This window comes from Rhipicephalus sanguineus, chromosome 2, assembly GCF_013339695.2.
Source record: "Rhipicephalus sanguineus isolate Rsan-2018 chromosome 2, BIME_Rsan_1.4, whole genome shotgun sequence".
NCBI classification, from domain to species: Eukaryota; Metazoa; Arthropoda; class Arachnida; order Ixodida; family Ixodidae; genus Rhipicephalus; species Rhipicephalus sanguineus.
The window spans coordinates 94,228,568-94,251,803 of NC_051177.1; the positions used below are offsets into that span (position 1 = coordinate 94,228,568).

At 46.0% G+C, this 23,236-nt stretch overlaps 1 protein-coding gene across 3 annotated transcripts in view; it reads left to right on the plus strand.

Moving 5' to 3' along the window:
* Window positions 1-23,236, plus strand: part of LOC119383410 (sodium- and chloride-dependent glycine transporter 1) — a 90,718-nt gene that overhangs the window by 51,574 nt on the left and 15,908 nt on the right. For all 3 annotated transcript variants that reach the window (XM_037651521.2, XM_049412502.1, XM_037651522.2), the window contains exons 2-7: window positions 15,690-15,900; window positions 19,326-19,460; window positions 19,915-20,058; window positions 20,678-20,831; window positions 21,448-21,580; window positions 22,476-22,610. In XM_037651521.2, the coding sequence (XP_037507449.1) occupies window positions 15,690-15,900; window positions 19,326-19,460; window positions 19,915-20,058; window positions 20,678-20,831; window positions 21,448-21,580; window positions 22,476-22,610 (912 nt within the window). The remainder of the gene's footprint in view (window positions 1-15,689; window positions 15,901-19,325; window positions 19,461-19,914; window positions 20,059-20,677; window positions 20,832-21,447; window positions 21,581-22,475; window positions 22,611-23,236) is intronic.

The following is a 23,236-nucleotide window of genomic DNA, read 5'->3' on the forward strand; positions in this document are numbered from 1 at the left end:
TTTCTCGTCTAAATGACGTCGAGAAACCTGTTTCTTGTAGCAGGACGCCCGTGAGAGACCCCACTCTAGGTAGCGTACTGATGGAGAAGAGCCATTAAACGAGCGTAAGTATGCGTCCTTTAATGCAAAATACACGCGCGGATGTCTCCAAATTTGATTTCACCTAACCCTTCTTTTAGGCTTGCTTAAAATCACCTATCAAATGAGACCTTCCGTAGTTCGTCGACGGTTGTCTAAGGTTCGTCGGCAAACCAGGTGCATTTTTGTTCTCATGAAACAGGCATGGCACAAAAATATGCCCGTACGCCGTTACTTAAACGCTACCGATGTTGTCGAGCTCGGAAGAGTGGCGCTGTCCGTGGCGTGCACCTCCTCAGGAAACGTCGAGGTTCGTAAACAGTTGCGTCTGGCAGCGGCGGAGCGCCATCTCGATGGAGGCCAAATGCTAGAGGCCCGTGTTATGTAGATTTAGGTGCGCGTTAACGAACACCACATGTCAAAATGTCCGCAGTCCTCGACTACGGCGCCCCTCATAATCGTATCGTGGTTTTGGGACGTAGAACCCGCACTATTATTATTACAGTGAAAGCTGTTATCAGATCACAACGACAGTGGGTTTGTTGTCCGCCGCCGCCGGTGTCCGTAACGATTATCGCGCGAAACAAGAAAAAAATGAAATGAGAAAAAAAAACAACCTCGGATCGGATAAGATTTGAACACGGGCCCTACGCGTGGCAGTAGAGTATTCTACCACAGATCCATGCTGGTGCTTGAAACTCCTTTTCAAAGAGAGCCTATACAGGCGTAATGTCGGGCAAGGAATCGCGTTAACATGTGTGGCGAAAAGTAGCGTGGCAGAAGAGTAAAATAGCAACCAGGCGTCACAAAATGCTAATTGCGCAACGAGTGTGTGGTTTAAAGCTTCCCACCCACTACAAAGTGCTCAGCCATAATTCTTCATCGGCATCAGCCACATGCAGCATCAACAAGTGCACATTATGCCTTACAGATGTGCAGCGGGTACCTCGCTCCCGCACAAAGACGAATAGCAGCATAGTTGGTGCTTCCCTACTTCACGAAAATTATAATTTGCGGCGTAGTGGATACCTTGCATGTGTACTTGTATTAGTTTCCCCAAGAGAATTTCGAACGGGCTCTAGAAAGAACGCTCTCTCAAGTTTCGCAGTTGCTGTGCTGCGTGCTCCACGCTGGCCTGGCGTTTTTATAAACAGTTGCGTCCGCTGCTCACGTAAAAGTAAACAGCTTCGAACCAGGGGCGTAGCCAAGGGGGATTCAAACTCAACCCGAAAATTTTCAATTTTGCTTGCCTATATATACACCCACACATACAAACGCACGCATGAACATACATACATAAAGTATGGTTGCCCCCCCCCCCCCGGTAAAGATTTCTGGCTACGCCCCTGCAGCCTCCGTTGCTGCTGGGGGTGCCTCTGCAGCTTTCCTCAATAGCCATCAGCGTGGCTTTGTGTTGCCGAAGACAGTGCATACGTTCCAGCCAACGTTGGTACAATTTTCCCAATGTACAGACGGGTCCACTGTTACAGGGAACACTTGCGTTTCGGGTATGTCCGGATTTCGCTCTCCTGCAAAAGCCCAGTGGCTTAGATTTGTATAAAACTACTGGTTGCTGACAGTTCCGAACTCTTATGATAGACTAGTAACGTGCACGAACAATCTTTGAGCATCCACTAGCCGTTGGGGGGCCAACAACATGAATGTTGCTCATTCGAGTGTTCCATTTAACAGTGGATCGTACTGCATATTCTCACGAGAAAACTACCGAGGGAAGCTGCTGCTTGCGTCGTATGTGACACTTCACTTATAGCACGACATTCACACTTCGTCACACACTTGCAGCACGCTTTAGATGTTTGGGAATATTCCAACATCCGTGGATTGCAGGTGGTATCGGACGCAGCGTCAGTCGGCTGCAGCAGTCGGGCTGAATTCTCGTCGTGTAACGAAATGTATTTATGAATAAAAAGTGGTCAAAAGCAAAATTTTAGAGGCCTTAATGCATCCGATGTTCTAGCGGACACACACTACAGACTACACAGAACAACATAAGACAAACGCTAGACTCCGATAGAGCTTCAATCGACACTTCAGAACGCACATGCGCATTTAACTGTGCGCGCACGCAAGAGCGTCGTCACTGACAAAGGTCTCAAAGGTTACGACCGCCTATCTTTGCCATCCCCTCGCGCGTGGTTTCTGTTCTGTCAGATGTTCCATCTCCCTCGTTGTCACTGCAATGAACGGGATGCTAACACAAGTGTAACCAACCCTGTGAATCTCTAGAGCTTCCGCTATCTCCCTCTCCAGGGGCGTAGCCAGGGGGGTGTTGGGGGGCTCAACCCCCCCCCCCCCCCAAATTTTTCAGTTTTGCTTGCATATATATATACACGCGCATATACAAACGCACGCACGAACATACATTAAGTATAGTTGAACCCCCCCCCCCCCCCCGAAAAAAATTTCTGGCTACGCCCCTGTCCCTCTCTCTTTGTTGCGTGGTTTCGGCATGTAAAACCCCGTAATGTTAGGTTTTAACATAGAAACGTCAAAGCGAAAGCCATCTGCATTGCTTTCTTTTGTGAATTTCTAAAAGACCAAGAACACCAGCTATAGTGTGGTTGCAGGTAGATCACGTGTCATCAGGTAACCCTTTCGATTTCTTCGTGCTTCGGCATTGCAAAACGCTCAAGACACGATATTGACAAGACGTGATGTACATGGCCCTGGAGTCCGGGTACTTCGTATTTTACGTAATGCTTACCGTGAACATTAATGTAATGTTCATTTAACAGTCGTAGAAGTTCGATTTGAACATGTGGTGTTGCGTAGCAGTAGGAGGTCGGACTGCAGTTGGCAAGATCGCGAAGTTGTAAATAGCTGACTGATTCTGTACACCGGAGACGCGAAGCATACTTCAGCCTTCTAACCTAGGCCAACCCAACGACAGATAATTAAAATATTAACGAGAGCCGAGACTTAGCTGTGGATAGTTAATATAATGCTTCATTGTACCACATTCTTATTGAACGATCGGCCTATTATCGCTCGTTTTGCCGTCGTTTCATTAATTTCAATTACTGCGTTCCCCTTACCACTTACCCTAACATCCTGCTTTCCTACATCTGTAACTCAGGAATTCTCTAAGAGTCGCGCTCCTGAGTTTCGGGAAACCACACTTAAAGTTCAAATACAACGAGGTACGAAGGCGGTTTAGTCTTATTGCTTTGTGCCTCGAACTTGATGAGCGGCAGTTATACCAGGAAAACGCTTCCTGCCGGCACTAGAATCACCTTTGGGTTATAAGGACTCCAACGCGAACGCATGCTGCATCGGCGAAGTGAGGAATGCACCGATCTCGTATCGATTTCGGTGGCCATGCTGCCCCATCGCAGTTTAATCATTCTACTTGGTCCCATCTTATTCTGGCCGCGTACGCTTCGGCAAGCCTATCGCTTTTGACGCTACGCGAACGCAATGGACGCAAGGCGTACGCAATTCCCTTATTGAACCCGCCGTCTGTGGGCTTCACTGCACGATGATACGCATTGAGGGGAAGGCAACCTGGAACTCTCCGGTATTGTTAAACAGGCAGTGCCAGATCAAATGGAACGCCTTTCCCGCAACTGCCTCCTATGCATTCTGCCACGAACACACATATTGCGTTAAGGAAATTACATTCTGTATTTAACTCCCCGTGTCAACGCGGCGTTCCTAGACCTGAACGGGATAAGAGACCAAATGCTTTCAAGCCTACGTGGCAAACGTACAAGGAGGCTTCTGTAGTGACGGATACTTCAACTACGTCTCGGAGAAAACGTATGTTCGACATTCGATTCTCGGCACAGACGATTTGGTCGATACATCGTGCGAAGCTAGCACAGATGTGCTTGTGATTCCTACCTGAAGGTGCACACGACTGCCCGGACTGGCTCTGTATCAAAGAGCGTGGCTATTGAGGCAGCCTTCTCAAAGATTTTAGACAGCTGAGGTCTTGCCAGGCTCAGCTCATCGTAGTGCTACAAAACAGGAAGGACGCTTTACAGTTGTAAAAACTTGGAGGACGCTTGAGCTTCACCTTCAAGAGTGCAACACGATAACGTAATTAGGCGTCATTCGCATCTCCTTCTCAATCGCTAGCCTCGCTTCGCCTTGTCGGTGGACACCGTGCCGCAAGAAAAGGAACGTCTGGGCTCGTAACACTGACTGCTTCAGATTATCCTAGAATGCCTACTGCGAGTAGAGTTGCGAACCTGCGGCATAGTTCTTCCTTTTAAGTGCGAATGCATTTATTAGTCGGGCTATGTAAGGCATCCGGCGTTGTCCGCGCGGCTCTCCGCTCTCACTCCCTCTCCCATAGCAACAGCTGCGGGAGCGCGCGCTTATCCTCGCCCCTGGCAACCGGAGCAGGTGGTGCGGGCGGAGTAGCGGAGAGTGAGTGGAGAGTAGGAGCGCGCTCTGGCGTGTGAAGGCGCTCGCATCGTGGGAGCTCGGCGGAGCACCCGCGTGGGTGGAGAGAGTGTAGGATAGGGTAGGTGCAGTGCTTCGCCGCTCCTTCTCTCGCCGTTCGCTCTCTCTCCTCCCTGCGCCACCGCCTCAATGCAGTGCGTTTGAAACGCGTTTGTAGCGTTTGCGCTGCCTTGGCACAGCCTGAAAACAGCGCGTTCTAAACGCGTTTGTGCTGCATTGAAGGCTATGGCAACATCCCTGAGGTGATTACGAACGCACGTAGGAAGCGTTCGTTGAAAGAGGCGCCCAAAAGGGAGACACTTGAGCGCGTCGATGTGTCCAGCTTTACGCCATTAAAATTACTACGCCGTGTACTCTCGGCGCAAGAAATGCATTCGCATTTCCTCACGATTCCCTTCGGGGAGGTGCGGGCATTTTTCGAACTGGCGGAGTACCCACTATGCGTCCTTAAGGCAACACGCGCCCCCACGCCGTTGCATACTTTGTTGATGCTGTTGCTGTTAATGATGATTGTTTATGCTTGTGCGCTTTGTAATTGGTGGGCCTTTAAACCAGTCACTCGTTGCAAAATGCGCATGTTTTGACGCCTGATGCGATTGTACGCTCCTGCCACGCAATATTACATGCGTTAAGCAGACTTCTCGCACTGCATGGCATTCGCATAGGTTTTTCTTTTTTCTTCCTGAAACAGTTTCAAGCAGGGGCGTGGCTCTGTGGTGGAAAACCGGCATGCCACGCGGAAGTCCTGGGTTCTATTCCCACTCGAAACGAACACATCTATTATTTATTTATTTGCATCTATTTCGAATTTTCGCTCACGGGCAACGCTGACTTTTCGCTCACAACTAACGGCACCAACACCAGAATTTCTGCGAAACGAGGTATTTAACGCTATCGCGTTAAAAAGGATTGACTCTGGACGGGCGCATAGAAAGTGTGTTAGTCGGTATCAGTGTACGATGCAACCTGCGTTTCGTTAAGATGTTTCAGCGACGTTCCTCGCATGTAGGCATGACGGGAAAGTTGTTGGCTGAAAGATTTGCTCGCGGAGTCTTAAAACTCACGCCAACAAAGGGCGGCTCCTTAAGCCGCTGCCCTCATCACCATCTCTCACAACCCGCTACCAGTGTCTGTATATTCGCTACCTCGCCAGCCTTGTGTGACGGAGAGATTAAGCCTGTCAAAGACCTGGTTTGTGCATCACATCCGCGTAGTCCGGCATACCTTTGCCGAGATCGAACTTGCTGCGCCACTGTTTTGTGTCATCTGCAAGGACTAAATGTGACTTCGAATGTTATTTACTAGAGCGTCCAGAACTATTCTAATTAATATGTTTAATATGGCGGCGCTCCACACACTAGCTAAGAATATGCATGGCGTTCGTGCGAAAACATTTAGTATTCAAGAAAACATGTATCAGCCTGCACAGCGTTTCACCCGTTACTGAATTCGTGGAGGTGGCATAACACTAGGCGCTGTTTTCTTTTTGCTTTGCTTCCTTCTAGACTGGTTTGACTCCCGTGTTATGAATCGCTCCTAAAATGTTTCCTTTCTCTTAGCGATGATTGAGAAGCTTCAAGATACAGTACCTGTATGTGTATCTCATAACCTTTAATGCCTTTTCAGGCTTCAACGTCCTTACTTGCAAGCATTGTGCCACGGTGCACAAACTACCAAAAGATTACTCACATCTAAATAGGCTTTGCGAACATCATGCAAGCGCTTTCATGATGCTGCTCTTGTCTTCCCGGTATTTTATTTTCCTTTATTAATTTGTTATCGAAAGTCAGTCCGAACTTTAACCATATTGAAATACCCCGCGACCGATGCTCTTAACCGGCTCGTCATGCCCATTATTAACCGATGCGCCTGTACTACCAAAGAGCGGGTCGTTCACATCAACCGAAAAGGGCAAAAAATGCACCGACTTTTATCCCGGCCACATAAAAGGCATGTCGTACAAGAAAACTACTCGATCGTGCCTCGACAAGTGCGACGGGTCCAGGGACATACATATAGCCCCGGGTCACATAAAGCCCAGCCGGCAAAGCAAAAACAACGAAAAGACTCGCCAAGCGCTACAGCTGTTAAGGGCCCGAGTGCATGCACACGAGAGGCCTCTATATACGCGCGGGACGCGCGCACACACTCTTTCTCTCTGACCGCCGCGGCCGCCATAAAGCGCGCTATCTCCGCTTTACGAGCCCCCCGAGCAGGAGGCGCGATTCGCAGTTGCATATCGAGCGACCGTCGTTGCTTGCCGACGCAAATTGCAGCGAAAGAGCTGCAGAGAATATACGTGACCGCGTTTCCTCCCCCGTCGTCGTCATCTTCAAACGCGTGAAACCGTGATCCGTGGTTCTTCTTCGTCTTCTTCTTCTTCTTTGCCACCTTCGCCTGTGCACGCGTCTCGTTGTCAGAGAGACGAACCTCCGAGAGTCGTTCTTCGTTCGCACCTTCGCCGATCGTCATTTTCCTTTCTTTTTTCCTCCCTCCTGATTCCGCAGGTCGTCACTACCTTCCTCTGTGAGGTCTCTTAGCGGAGAAAAAAAAAGGGGGGAGACCTTCGGGAAAGCAGACCTCGCGCGGTGATTCGAGGGAATAATTCCCTTCTTGTTGTTCGTATCGTTATTATTTGCTCGCGAAAATTATTTTTTTTTCTTTTTCTTTTTCTTTCCCGAATGGGGATCATTTTCACTCGGGATATTTCTCCGCGACGAAGCGCCCAATCGAATCTCGCAATCACAGTTCAATAAAAGTATGGTCGACGTCTTCCCTTATCTCTTTCGTTCTCCCTCCCCGAGCAAATGTACCTTGGGGAGCGAAAACCTAGGGGGAAAATAGAGGTAATAATTTTCCTGCTCTCAGGCCCCCTCCACCTCCCTCTCCATTCTACTGCTCTATTTTTTTTCTCTCTCTCTTTATTCTATTGTAGATTTAGAAGAGTGAAGCCCATTTTATTTCGTACAGCGATATAGCCACACCACGGTTGTTTCTTGCCTTGTTTCTTTCTTTTTTTATATATATTTGCCTTGTTCTTTTTTCTTCTTTTGCCCCATATGACGGGATTCATTGTAAACTTCAAGATCTTTGTTTTATCAAAGCCCTTGTACGGCGGAGAAGTGATTTCTTAACCTTCGTTATTCTTTTTTAAATTCACAATCTTGTGCGTTTGTTTTATTTACACTCTAAGAGAAAAGAAGAATCCATTTGACTCTCTTTTTGTGAGTTCTGACTTGCCGCGTAAATGACTCTCTTTAAAGAGACACGTGAACTCTCCTTGGAGTTCATTATACTCCCGTCGAGGAGCTGTGGGACCCAAGAGAGAGTTAAAGTCATATACGTGGCAATTGAGGAGTCACCGAAATGAGTAACATATACTCCCCCCCCCCCTTTTTTTTTAGTGTTCTGCAATGAAAACAATAAGAAAGAACCTGAAAGGAAGTTCCAACATTATTTGTAGACAAGCATATAGCGGATCTTTCGATCACGATCTGTCACTTGTCAGTATGAGTTTCTCAGCGAAATGAGTACACAGTAAGGGCCTGCGAATATTCGAAAATTTCGAATAACGAATCCAATAGCGTTCTATTCGATTCGGTGCTCGAACCGAACAGTGCGTGTTCGAAATACTCAATATTTTTTCGAATATTTTTCGAATAATCGGCAACGACGAAAAATGTTCGAAGTAACGAAACGTTGGAACAGCGAGGGGGTAACTTTTTTGTTTTGTTTTCATTATCAAATTACCCAGATGTATGCAGCCTTACGGGACGGTCGGGGCTACTTACGGGACTATCGACGCTATGTTGATCACAGGTTGAAGACATTTTTGCTTAAAACTCCAGTCTCGCCACAGCGACAGCGTCATCAATTAACTATCTTCACCATGACATTCACGATGAAGTTAGCTCATGAGAACTGCTCAATATTTATGTATCAGTATTATTGAAAAGCTGTTGACAAAGTACTACCTTGAATACTAGTCCCTGTCTGCAGTTACAATATACTTCGAAGGCTGTAATTGCTGCTGTATACTAACTTGCCTCAGTTTAAATAATTGTGGCATTTTTTCGGTTAAAAATAATTGCAGTGTTCCTTTCTCAGAGCTTGTGCATATTTGTTTCAAATAAAATGTTGCGGAATTCTTGGGCTGTTTTTGAAAATTGTTACCTCACCAGTCTAGGGCTGCTTTGAAAATGTACTATACGAAATCTATTCGAACAATATTCAATTTGTATTTGTACTCGTATTCGATTCGGTGTCATCACTATTCGCGCACCCTTAGTATACACCGATTAGGTCGTCTCTGTTATGGTCCGTAGTAAAGTATTTCGAAACGGCCTTTCCCGCCAAGCTACCTCGATATGGCTGACCCGGAAGTATTCACCATTATCTTCAGTTTTTTTTTTTCTCTCTTAATCATGCATTCAAAACGTTTTAACGTGTTCTCATATATTAATAGTCAATGTTTCTTATTGCATTTACTCTAATAGGGCGTTTGCAGTTAAATATGCTGTATCTGTCTTAATATTTACAAATTACGCGTTTACGTGTTTGTATGACACCGTAGAAGTACTAGCGCTGCAATAATGCAACCTAACCTTTTCGTATGATGCGACTTTTATCGGGGGTATCTTTATTATGACACGTAGAATAATGCGACAGTGTAATCGCAAATAACATAGGCATGCATAAGGCCCAAAAAAAAAGAAGAGGTAAATCGCAAGAGCAACAACTCTTAAAAAAGTGTGATGAATTTTTCAAACGAGAACTATAGTGTGTGTGTGTGTATGTTCCCAATCATGAGCCATGTGAACGCCTGCTTTAAAGGGAGCGATAACTGACCAGAAGGTGTGATTAGATCCTAGTGGAAATGAAAAGAGCGTGAAATATAGCGACAGATTCAAGCGTCCTTTTCGCGATCTCAGTAGGACTTATCTTCCTAAATCGCGTTTATATGCCGCAACGACCGGTATGTCGCGCAGCCTGGCGGAAGAGCCTTGAAGCTGGATTATGGGGTCGTTCCCTCTGCTGTTCGTAGTCTGATGCTTTCATGCGCGCCGTAATTATTGCTCAAAATTAGAGTATGTATATTATCATCAACCCCCGCTTTATTCTGAGAAGCGGCGCTACTTTAGCGGCGACTAGTGCAACATGTCCGAGTCGCGGCGCATGCGCCCAGAGTGCACGCATGCGCAGCAAACCGACGCGCACAACCACGCTCACCTCCCACTAATAGCAGCGTGGGTTGCGTGTGTACGACTTAATAGTCGCCGCAGACCGAAAAATTGTATTATAAGTGTTTTCACGGCGTTGTCTCCGTCAGCATTCCGTGATTAGACACTTTGTCCGATAAGCTTTCCGTTGCGCTAAAGAAAACAGGTGCCGTGAAAACTGGTTGTCGCTTCCTTCAAAGGACGGTGCGTAGGGTAATGTGGCTGATATTAGCCAGCAGCGTAGCCTACACCAGCCACCATACAGCCGGCAACATCCAATGATAGCTGATAATGTGTACTCTTGATATCATGCGATCAAATTCTTGATTCTTGATTCTAGTTTTATATGATAATATTCATTGTTTAGTGTAGATCACTAGAGATTTTTTTTTCAATCCTAGCTGGAAAATGGTGCTCTTGATGCTAACTGCAACATGTGGTCGAGTCAGATCCCGATTTACACGGTTCAAAGATGCTTGTTTTAAGCGGTACAGATGAGCTCGTAGCTGCCGGACACCCCTGGAGAGACGCAAGTTCAGTCGCGGAGGAGGAGGGAAGGGGGGCATCTTTAAGATCAGGCGTCTAGGTCACACCATCGCCATGAAAATTGCGCTGAGAAAAACACAAGAATCCATCGCGACGCGCTAAAGGAAAAAAAAAAAACTACCATACCGAGCAAAGAGCGCGCGCCCATTCCCGAAAACCACCCGTCTAAAAGGCCGTGTGTCAATGGCGCTCCCTAAGCTCTCCCGCAAGCTGACCTAGTTCCCGGGAACAAAAGCGTGACTCTGGCCGTGCCCTGATTTTCCTTTTCTGTTCTTTCTTTTTTTTTTTTCTTGTCGCCGCAAACCCGCCTTCCCTGTACCGTCGCCCTCCCCTCTTATCCTGCCGTGTCATCGAGCCGTCTCGCCTTTGTTCTTGTTATTTATCTCGTTCTTTCTCTCTCACGTTATCTCGTTCTATGACTTGTCTTGTTTTTTGTCTCGCCTCATTCCTTTATTCTTAGCGCTTCAACACACACGTCCCGCAGGGTGTGGTTGTGAATTGTCGGGTCTCGAATAGGCGAGCGAAAAGGTAAAACAAATAAAACAAACTACGGAAAGGAAAAAAGGAAGTAAAGGTGACGTATATTAAGCGGGGAGTCGAATGAAGCAGGTGTCCTTGCCTTATGGCCCGGCTGCAAAGGAGGCCACCGACTCGCACGTCGCTTTTAGTCGTCGATGATGATTTATAGAAAGCTGCTCGACGAACGAGCAGAAATAGTGCGGAGAGCTCTAGAAAGGGGGTTGCCGTAGGAGCTCGATTTGAGTGGCGTTAACATTAGAACGCTTTTAACGACGCCCCGCGTCTGTGTATGCCGTGTCGACCTACGCGCTTCGTTTCTCCGTGCTTCCTTTTCATGCTCGCGATAGACAGGATGTTTCACGCAGCTCCAAATCACAGCTACTCTATATGTTTATTTCTTTTGCGCGCCTGGGTATCCATCATGATTAGGGAAGTGGCGCGAATGGCTGACTGCTTGTAGTGCAATTGTCTGTATTTGTGCTGATGAGTGATAGTCGCATCATGCGTGAAAGGGCCTCTGAACAAGCTTCGCAAATACAAAGAACCAGCTCTCCCGACGTCTCCAGTCTTTTCGGCGTAATTAGTGACGCACGAGTTTGTTCACGTGACGTCACGAGGAAATAAGCTCTCGATTGGCTCATCTACGAGATTGGCGCGATCAACTTACCTCACTTCGTTTTGTGCGTTTTCGACTACGCGAGTAACAGCGTGTAGCAGAAAAGCGCGAATTCCAGGTACGCTCAACGCTTAGCGCTGACATTCTCCCCGTGTTTTATGAAGAAATAAGTAGCGAGGAGGAAGTAGCGACTGCAGCAAGGGTATAGTGAAGGCGAGAAAGAAACCACCCTCTCGTCGTTGAACTCGGAGTGGTTTAGGGGCCCTTTAAAGGAGCACTGACACAAAATTTCGAAGGCGAGATAGCCTGTGGGGTGGATTTGGGTGGACACACACGCATCATCTACGAAATATCAATGGATAATATAGCCTATAATATATTTAAAATCATGTTTAAAGTGCGCGTCGCGCCACTCCATGCGAAACGCGCCTTTGGTGTTTTTGTTAACAACCAACCGCCACATGCATCATGAGTTTGTGTTGGCTGCCACGATAGTTGCGGGCGCTCTCTCCCACTCTCTCCTAGGAGACCTTTTCAACGGAAAGAAGGGGAGACTTGCACGGGAGTAAAAAGGCTGATGTCCTCGCCTCGGCAGTGCATCTTGGGGGGGGGGGGGGAGGGGGGAGGCATATTTACAACGGCTCAGAGGGCATTGTAGCAGCATCCAGGAAGCCTTCGTTGAAAAGAGTTGTCGACGCAATGCTCATGTGCACGCGGTTTTGTGTGCTCGCATAGCCAGCTATGTTTACATAGCCACCACTCTGGGTCCTGCCTCCCTCGGTGCTCTCTGAAACTGAAACTGCGACTGGGCGCTATAAAACCGTCTCCAAATAATTAACGGTTGCGCGCTCGAGCAAACGAGCTTTCCAGCCGTGATAAGTGGGTCGTTAACTACTCATCGCAACAGAAAAAACAAGATGTAAAATTTTGGTGTCAGTGCTCCTTTAAATGCTACTTCCTCGCAACTGTGTACTCGCGCAGCAAGATGAAGCCACACTTCGGTTTAAAACAAAATTGCAGGCGATCCTAAACCTTGACTTTGGGTATCTGCTAGCGGCTGTACTTGGGTAGTACATATACAAGATTGGAACGCTACACAGCATGAATATTGCATGACGGCGTGGCGATCGTTCTTGCACGGCATGACATGCTTGCATGGATTAGAACGAATAGGATGGCCCGCACAAGCATAATAGCGGCACTCGCACCTCGGCGTCCGTGTGCTCTGGTGTGTTTCTTGGGTTAACTTTGTTTCGTGGCGCTGCCGAGGCGGATCCCAGAGGCCACGTGGAAAGAAGCGCGTGGTTCGGATCTGCTCCGCCAGGTGACGTAACGATTCCAGCTGCTCACAAGAAAACCGTCCGCTCTTTCAATGAACTGATTCGACTAACCTTCATTGATTATACCATAGTCCCAAAAAGTATTGAGGGACTATGATTATACCATAGTCCCAAAAAGTATTGAGGGACTATGATTATACTAATAGGTAACTGGCCCTTATCTTAACTCATGCCCCGATATCGTATGTATCAGATATAAATCATATCTTGAACCAGAATAATCGATTTCGTGCGAGTTTTATTTTTTTAGAAGACTTTTTCTGAATATTCGTAAAACCGGAAGTAAGGGCTCGACCGGAAGCGCTTGGCAGGGAAACGAGAGGGTCACTCTGTGCTCGTGTCTCTAAAAGAAGTGATGAATTAATGGATCAATAACATGCAAGATTATATTTTATGCCGAGCCGTACTATATAGCACCGCGTATGTCCTTCGAGATATGCAGTACAAAAATTTTGCCGCGGCTATTTACCTCGATGGTTTGATTCAGGATTGAGCATGCAAGCGCACTGTATATGAGTGATGTTTGCTTGGTTTCTGTGATCAGTACTGGCAAACATGCATTGCCGTCACTCAGTTTAAAAAGGGAAGTTAAAAGGAATCCCTACTTTACAAACACAACGAAGTGATCTGTAGGTGGTAAAGGCACAGTTATGCATATATTCATAGTTTATAAGGCGTCTGGTTCGGTTACATGAATGATTATAAGTCTGTCCGTTTTACAGACTGAGTGGGAACGAGTTCCAATCCAAGATGTTCCTACTTTGAACTTAGAGTCGTGATGTTACTAAAATGTGTACATATACGTGAATACTCAGAGAAACATATTTAATGAAACGGCCAGTGAGTGTGTCTGTCCAAGTGTGAACCTATCACGAAAGACCGTTAGCACTACGTCTGATGTGGACTGTTGCGCGCAAAAAAATAGGGACACATGGAGGAACACAGATAGACTGTGACGTCTGTCTATCTGTGTTCCTTCTTTTGTCCCTGTTTCGTGTGCGCAACTGTCCACATCAGGATGAATCACCAACCAGCCCAAGTTGAAACCCTCTTGAGCTAGGTCTGAGTGCTTGAGTTCGGCGGCTGGAACGCAAACAGCAACTGAACGCCGCGTGTTACAAGCGGATGTGATCGCTGTGGTTTCCTTTAAACACACAGGACAGCGCTTGTCCTGTGTGCTTCTTTTGTCCCTGGTCCCTTTTTGTGCGCGCTGCACAGTCCTAAGTATGAATCAATACTTAGGACTTCCTTTAAAGGGCCCGTGTACTATATTCGAACAACGGAAACTAACAAGCGCGACGCGTAGGTCACTAGTTCATGATTGTGCTTGCAAGGTATGAAACGCGCGCGTGGAGCAAAAGTCGTCAACATTGATAACGGGAGGTTTTTCGTCCTTCCTTTCGAAGGAGCCGTGCTACAAAAGGGAGTGAGGCACAAGCAGGTGTGCCCTATATGACAGGTGATTCCTGTAACGTCACTGACTTGGTTCTTCATCCCCTGCGGAGCGCGCGCGCTTTTCTTTTTTTTTTTTTTTTGAAATGCGCCGCGAAGCAATGTCGAAAGATAAGAAGAAACAAAGAAAGGCCAGGCATTATTCTGTGTTTCTAAAACGAGCATATATTTTTCCGCCTCCATTGTATACGTGGCTACAGAATTTGCAGTTTGGCACGTAAATCTGCTTTTGCAGTATAAATGTGTAAACATTTCCTGCGGACAGGAAATATTTTATAGGAGCTGCTCACTCCGGTCATAATGTCGTTTCTTTTTTTTTTTTTTCGTAGTTTCGTTCCGGAAAGTGTGACCTTAAATGGGCCGTAAATATCTTTATCCGTACAGGAATAAACATATCTAGGTATAGGGATAAAGATATAGGTCCATATACATTTTCCGCCTGTATATAGGCAGAAATTGTTCGATTTTCGTATCTGGTCGTCTTGCTTTCTTTCATATCCCCACTTTCGTGCTTTTCTTGCTAGGTGTCACATCTTAAAGACTCCTTTTCTTTCTTTCTTTCTTTCTTTCTTTCTTTCTTTCTTTCTTTCTTTCTTTCTTTCTTTCTTTCTTTCTTTCTTTCTTTCTTTCTTTCTTTCTTTCTTTCTTTCTTTCTTTCTTTCTTTCTTTCTTTCTTTCTTTCTTTCTTTCTTTCTTTTTCTTTCTTTCTTTCTTTCTTGCTGTTCACTTTGAGGGATGAAATTTTTCGTCGATATCCCTGTATTTGTCTTACCTGCTCTGGAAAATGTATCGGTCTGCCATCAACATTCTCTAAAAATTAACATTTTAGCGCCAGCTATGCAGCTGAATGTATCGCGTGCATCGTACGGAACAAGCATTCAGGTAACGGCGCTTGTACCTTAACTTACCGGGCATTGTATTATAGCTTTTCTTCTAATTTATTCGTTTTTTGTTATTCCCCTACTTTCTTTATTTATTTTTTTTTTTTTGTAATGCAAGGTCGGGCACCGGTTGCACCTCTATCTTCAATTTCATTAGCACTGAAAGTTTACGTCCAACACACTGGGGCCACTGTACGATTGTCCCACTCTCCGTGTAAGCGCTACTGGAAAAACCATCAAGAAGGCAGAGGTACCACTGTTCTATTTTGTAAACGATTAGCTTGGTCGAACGCCCTTCACTGCATTGCGCTGTCCATCACATGCTTTCTATTACACTCTTATACCCGCATAAGGTAGCTAATTAACCAGACGCCATTCTGGTTAAAACCTCCACCTTCAGAGTTCCTTTTCTTTGTCTTTCCTCATGATCTTGCATTTTGAGCTCACCTATGTCATATCTACAGATTCATCACCTGCGACGCAGGTCTGCAGGTCTGCAGATATTTGTTAAAAACTTCGCGTTTTTAAGGGCACCCGAGCGAGACCTTTACCCCCGCGTGTGCCCTTTAAGGAGACCCGACTGAGAATGCCTCTCCCCCTCTTGCAGAATGACATGGAGCAGGAGTTTCCACGGGTCAGCTCCCAGGTTCCCTTGTCCCCGCGGGGTGGCGAGGACGAGGAGCGGGGCTCGGACGGCGAGTACGTCGAGCGCGGTACGTGGACCGGCCGCTTCGACTTCATACTCTCCCTGCTGGGGTACTCGGTCGGCCTGGGAAACGTCTGGAGGTTTCCATACCTCGTCTACAGCAACGGAGGCGGTGAGTGAGCGAGTTGGATGTATGCACGTCCGGGCCTGAACGAGCGGCCCATTAAAACTTTAAAGGGCACCCGGGAGAAATTAGTAGTTAAGCGAAAGAAGTTTGGTGGATTACCAGTGTCACATAGTGGAATTTCTTTGTTGTTTCATAATGTCGTCCTGAGGAATCACCGCGGATGGAGACGACGAAGGCATTGTCAATTTTTTTTTATAATAACAGACTTGCACAGGCGGTTACAGAGCTATAGTGATGTCTTGACTGTGATTACTGTGGGAGTGCATTTAACTGGGCTGTTTGGTGCATGATTGAAACGGGAACAAACAGCGCTGGATACGGGACGATGAAAGAATGACAGACGAGTCCCGTGTCCAGCGCTGTTTGTTGCCGTCTTAGAAGACTGTGACATTGTTTTCGTGCTCCCCATCTGTATCAATATAGCTTTTTCTGTATATCTCTTTCAAACACCCCCATTTCTTTCCTCAGTGTAGGGTAGGATAGCAGTTATTCGAGACCGGTTAACATTCCTGCCTTTCCTCTCTGTCTCATGTTCCGTTGTCGTCCTCGAGAAAAAAAAAACAAAAAAGCCCAGCTTATGTCTTTCGGAGTCGTCACCACAATCTTGGTTGTGCTTAAAATGCAAGCGCTTAGAAAATGAAGCTTTATTATATCCACTGACAATCAACATTCTTCTTTCTAACATACAAGAATGCGTCTAGTGTTTATTACTGGTGTCCGTAAATTTAATTTCTGAGGTTTAAGCGCCTGTAAGATGGTAAATGTTCAACTTGAGCCGTAACAGTCGTACCTGGATACTGTAATATCAAGACGCAGAGGAAGTGACCTGTGTTGTCTAGAGCTCTATACAGTGTAACTCAAAGTGCCAATGAAAACGTCAGTTGGCGTAACGAAGACTAGAGTTCAATATTTTCCTGCAGTTTGTTGTTCCTTTGTAAACTTGAATATGATGTGGGCACATAATGAAGCTCATCTTCCTCATCTGTACATAACCATCATTTTCGCTTCGCGCCGTCGTACATGACGCGTTAGCTCGTTCAAACTGTACAACGTGTTGGCTAGGCACGTTGCTATGCTACGTGCTTGACTCGCCACAATCCTGATCACGATCAGAGAGCTTCTTTTTCGCAACTTCTGAATGTACTAGTGGTTCGACAGAAAATGCTCCTTGAATGAGACAGAGAGGAGAGAAGGAATGTAGGAAAGGCAGGGAGGTTAACTAGACAATGCGTCCAGTTTGCTACCCTACACATTGGGAGGGGGAATAGAGGAGTAAAATAGAGAGAGAGAGAGAGAAGGATAGACACATGTCACATCACACACACACAGTGCCGAGTTTCACAGGCGGTCGCTCAATAAGGTTCTTTTCAAGTACCGCAGGAGGGCTCGTGTGGCTTTCTGGGCTGATATGCTGCGCGACCAGGCTCCTAAGATCTTTGCTTCATTAAAGGGACGGTCATCCAGTCTATTCAAGGCACACTGGAGAGTCCGGCGATCTTCATCAAATTGGGCACAGTGGCACAAGAGATGTTCAATAGTCTCTATACAATTGCAGCTTTCGCACATGGATGAATCTGCCATGCCAATGCGATGGCTGAATGAGTTGGTAAACGCTACACCGATCCACAACCGGCACAGCATTGTAGCGTCACGTCGAGAAATCTTGGATGGCAGTTGTAGCTGGAGTGATGATTCAAGGTTCTTAGGGCGAGGATTGGAGTTAAGCGGAGAATTCCAGTGCGCAAGCGTGGCATAAATACTAATCTGGGAAGTATATCTCGTCAATTAGGAACCATGTCATGGCAACCTGATTAGCATAGAGGCTACGTTTATTAATACATAATCGTCACAGTCGCAGCTGTAGGCGTGTACGACGTCGTATAGTTTCTCGGACAATCTTCTACGTCATCCCTAGGAAGGCCAGCAAACATCCGGGGACGCCGCTGAGAGTTTCGTGCAATGACTGGTAGTTAGCGCTTATAGACGCAGCTCGTGGACGCTGAGCGTTAGTCTTGTAGAATGTCGGTTGTCCATTGGCGCAAGTGGCCTTCCGAACGCAGCTCCAGGAGAGAAATGCATAAAGGCAGAGCACGAAAGTATTGTAGAGCGCTTACTTAGAACGCAACGGGATTGAGCCGACAGGTTTGCGCCGGGAGAACGAGCTTAGATCGCCAAAGACGACGCGAACTTATTATTATTATTATTATTATTATTATTATTATTATTATTATTATTATTATTATTATTATTATTATTATTATTATTATTATTATTATTATTATTATTATTCACTAATGAGTGAGGTGAGGTACATATAGATGCTCACTGTATTCGTATAATTTTATTGCAATCATTGTGACATGTTTATGGGGGTTATATAACGCTAAGAACAGGGACACACACGCCAAAGCACGAACCCACAACAGCTGCTGTAGGCGCTGCTTGAATGAAGCGTGGTATGCCAAACAAAATGAAAGACGGGTTGAGGCAATGCGGAACAACATAAAAGCTAGCATTCATTCCGCCTGTACAAAGGGTGGTGTCAGAATAAAAATAAATTTGCTTGCAGGGCTTGCACGTTATCTTCAAACGACCAAAATCACCCCAATGAATGCCCTCGATGCGGGCTCACAAGCACGGAGGCAGGGGCGTAGCCAGAATTTTTTTTCGGGGGGGGGGGGGGGGGGGGGGTTTTAAACCATACTTTATGTATGTTCGTGCGTGCGTTTGTATGTGTGCGTGCCTATATACGCAAGCCAAATTGAAAATTTTCGGAGGGGGGGGGGGGTTGAACCCCCCTAACCCCCCCTTGGCTACGCCCCTGCACGGAGGAGCGATATTCAATACCTTCGTACCATTGTCACACACGTAAAGTGCTATCTTTTCTCGCGTGGTACGAATCGTGAAAAAGAGTCTTGTGAGAGAGAGAGAGAATCTCGAAAGAAAATTGAAGCCAGCTACCAAGTTGGTAAAAGGACAACGAAAGCGGTGATAAGGATAAGGGAGCTGCTTTATATATATATATTTTTTTTTTCTTTCTCCACGCGTATGTGTCTGTCGCATTGCTGCGCGAACGAGAAAGCCACCGCACAAGACGACAGGCCTAAGCTTAATGCTATTCCGCATCCCATCTCAACATTGTTTTGTGATGCGGAAGGGATTCGCTCCGCGCTACTTCTGCAGGCGCGCGACCTTGGCCGCGTCCCAATTCGATGCGCACGTGGAGAATGTTTCACGGTTTCTTCGTGCGTTATTCCGATAGGGCAGATGGGGATGAGACTGGCGGCGAGAGCATTGATGCGCGCATTTCTTCGAGAGCGCCCGTGTCTCCAGAGATAGGGGAAGGGACGTGATGACCTATACCGTCGCATCCTTGTGCTTATAACTGTTTTTTTTTCTCGCTGTTGCAGGGGCCTTCCTGATCCCGTTCTTTGTGATGATGATCCTTGCGGGACTTCCGCTCATGTTCATGGAACTGTCCTTCGGGCAGTACTCTAGTCTGGGGCCCATCGCCATCTTTGAGCGCTTCTGCCCTCTCTTCCACGGTACGTAATGCACCGGTTATGCCTCGCCGGCGGTGACGACGACTCGTTTTTCTACTGGCTTTTTTTTTTCGGGTTTTTTTTTTCTTTTGGCGAATTTGAATTAAACTTTCCGCGCCGCATTTCTGCCAAGTAGTAGCCCTATACTGTTCGTGTTCTAACGCGCAGCGTAGGTCACATTGAACTTGTTTACTTGTCTGCAGATACTTGTCGGACTTTAGTAAATCTGAGATTTACTTATCGGAAGATACTTATCTGCACACTACTGATAACAGTTTCTTTTGACTGCCTTATGCTCCAAAGTACATCGTTAGTGCAGGAATCTTTCTTAATCGTCAATGCACGTCATTTCCGCTGCAATGTAACGATTTTAAATTGGTTTTGCGTATCGCCACACGTGCTCGTTGGCTTCTGGAGGCTGTGAGGCTCGACAGCTGCTTCCGCGCTTCCATTGCAGGTCTAGGCTACGGTATGGTGATTGTGTCCGGCATCGTAATGCTCTACTACAACCTGATCATCGCCTGGACGCTGTTCTATATGTTCGCATCCTGGTCCAAAACGCTGCCTTGGGAAAAGTGCGACCCGGAGTGGTGCACACCAGGTACGATGGTTACTTCAGGTTTTGCTGTCTCGTTGTATCGCAAGGAGTAAGGTCAACCATAGTACAAGGCATTACGACATCCTTAATGTCAGGTACTTTGAGACACAAAAGACGGGAACAAGGAGCAGAAACATCGCTACTCTGTCGGTACTTTGTCGGTGGTGTTTCACAAAATGATTGTCAGTTAAACGGTACTATATATATATATATATATATATATATATATATATATATATATATATATATATATATATATATATATATATACACCCTGATGTGGAATTACTCTGTGGCACAAATACAATGCACATTGTACGTAAACACTTGTTTAAACGTTGCTATGATTACGAAAATGAGCTCTGCGAACACTGACGCGAAAGTCATCCTCCTATTAATTAACCTTTCCACACCGAAGAAAAAGTAACATGGAGAACGAATGATCCACGTTTGTGGTAGTGCATATTAAGCTGAGTGTTACGTCCCAGATTGCGTTTTTCTGGCTTTCTTTGTTGCCTCTTGTATGAACATTTATTCTATTTCAAGTATGCCATTAGTGCTACAATAAACAAGGTTTTTATCAGTGCCCTGTGATTTCTCTCTCTTTTGTGTTTATTTTCAGCTTGTTATCAGTACGAAGACGCCGACGCGTGCTTTAGGATCAACGGATCCTACTACAACCAGACCTGTTTCAACCAAAGTATGGCGCAAGAACTGAATATATCGGCCCTTGTAAAGAACATGGCAAAGCGAACGCCATCGGCTGAATACTTCAGGTGAGGCATAATCACTATTGAAGAATGAAAAAAAAAAGTAAGCGGTGATGAAGTTCGTGAGCTTTGATTTGAGTGTACGTTGAACAGTTTAAGGCGACCCAACTAATCTGGAAAACCTCGGTCGTGGCGTCTTCCATAGCGAAACTGTTGATTTGGTTCGTACTATTTCCGCCTTCCAGAGGCGCTGGCTTTCAAAGCTTATGAGAGTTTATAGACCATTGCTTGAGATAAGCGAAATAAAATTTAATGTGGTGTATTGGTGGACGTAAAAAAGCAGGGAAATGATGCCGGTGAGATCGTCTTTGGCACATGCAAGGCATAGATGCACGGCATAGTTTGCAATCAATCGATCAATCAATCAATCGATCAATCAATCAATCAATCAATCAATCAATCAATTAATCAATTAATCAATTAATCAATTAATCAATTAATCAATTAATCAATTAATCAATTAATCAATTAATCAATTAATTAATCAATCAATCAATCAATCAATCAATCATATTTTACATTCGTAAGAGTGCAAACTAAGCAATCGCAACGTGTACAAAACGCCAACAACGAGCCTACGACACGACGCCGTCGTGCTTACCCTGTGCGCATTATTTTGCAGGTTCTTCGTGCTCGGAGAGTCTCCCAGTATACGAGAAACGGGCGAGATACGGTGGCCTTTGGCCTTGTGCTTGCTGCTTGCCTGGATCATTGTCTTCCTATGCCTCTGCAAAGGCGTCCAGTCCTCGGGAAAAGTGAGCGCACGCTACCCCCCCCCCCTCATTTTTATATATTTCTCTCGTTTGTCTAGAGTTCTAGTTGCCACAAATCACTGTGCCTACATTACTTCACATGCAGCCCTTATCAGTATTCAGCAGTACTATTTAATCACCTCTAAATAAAGCGATCACGCTGCCTCGCTTCCTCATGAATGGCTCTTGGTGCCACGAATGTGACCGTTCTGAGATTTCCATTGAACAACATACATTTATCTTTTATCCCGTCTTTTAGTTTTACTTCCCTTTCTTTCGCGTTCTTTTTAGGGTCGAAAACGGTTTTCTATGCTGGCTGACATTGTTCATGGTTCGTAGGCAGCTGTTACAGTGTTCTTAGGCGGCTTCAGCTCAACGCTACACTTCGAAGAGTTTTATATGCATTGCGTCTTAATCAGTTACCTCAAACTAGTTTCGCCGCAGTACAATTCTGTTGTGCAGAGAAGCATTCGCAATGTGTTGCGGTGCAGCATTAGTGTAGTGAAGCGCATCGAAGGGGTAACCGTCAGAAGTTGTGTAGTATGTATGTTCCTTACTCGTAAGCGAGGGCGCGCTGTCTCCTGTCACAATACAAACATTAGTAACTGTGCTGACAGGCCTCCAGAGTTCTTTCAGACGCGGCGGTTGCGATTTGTGCCCTCATTTTCTCCACCTCGCGCGCGCTCTGTATTAGGTTTATTAAGCTTCACCACGATACAGGCTGTGTGCCTCTTCAGATAGCATATATTGCTGCAGTGAAGCTGACTACAAGAAATTGATTGTAAGGCAACGAGCATTGGACCTTCCTGCCATCTCTTTCAATAATTTCCTTCGGCCGCTACTGTCAGTGTTTTGTTATTCCAATTATTTTTCTTAACTTAATCTCTTTTTAACGCAGGTCGTGTACTTTACTGCCCTCTTTCCCTACGTGGTGCTGGTGATATTGTTTTTTCGCGGTGTTACCTTGCCCGGTGCCTACGAAGGAATCATGTTCTACGTCACACCCAATTGGAGGCTACTACTTACCCCGCAGGCAAGTACAAACACTGCAATTACCGTCGGCACCGAAAGTCTATAAAGTACAGGTGCTTTCGCTACATATATTTTCATGCAATCTTTTTCACCTATAAGTGTGACTTCATTAACTAATGAAATACTGCTGCCCCTTTGGAAAGCTGATAATAAGCATCCATCAGTTATTTCAGTGGGAATGAGCCCAAATCAAGCATATGTAATCTTGAATACCCGTATAGTAACCTAGGTTCTGAAATGACTTATCAAAATGCGTCAGGTATGAATATGAATAGTTGTCTACTTTGCAACGACAACTATTATGCAAGAGAACAGGAGTGGCCGGCGCCGCGCATTGGCGCCAACCTCTCGTTCTATACATTTTTTTTTTACATGCGAAGGTATCTCTTGCTCGGGGGTATGTCCCTCGGCGTCGGCCTGGTAGTCCGCACTCACACTACGCATGCGCAACTGTCCTCCTTCCCTCTCTTCAACAGCATCGCGTTACTCTCTCCACTTCTCTACCAGCACCTGCTTGCGCTTCTCCTGCGTTCTCGCTTCTGATCTCGCGGCGCATGCGCTACTCTCCTCCTCTAGTCTCCTCTTCTTCAACTGGTAGAGCGCTGCGCGCGTTCAGTCCAGCGTTGC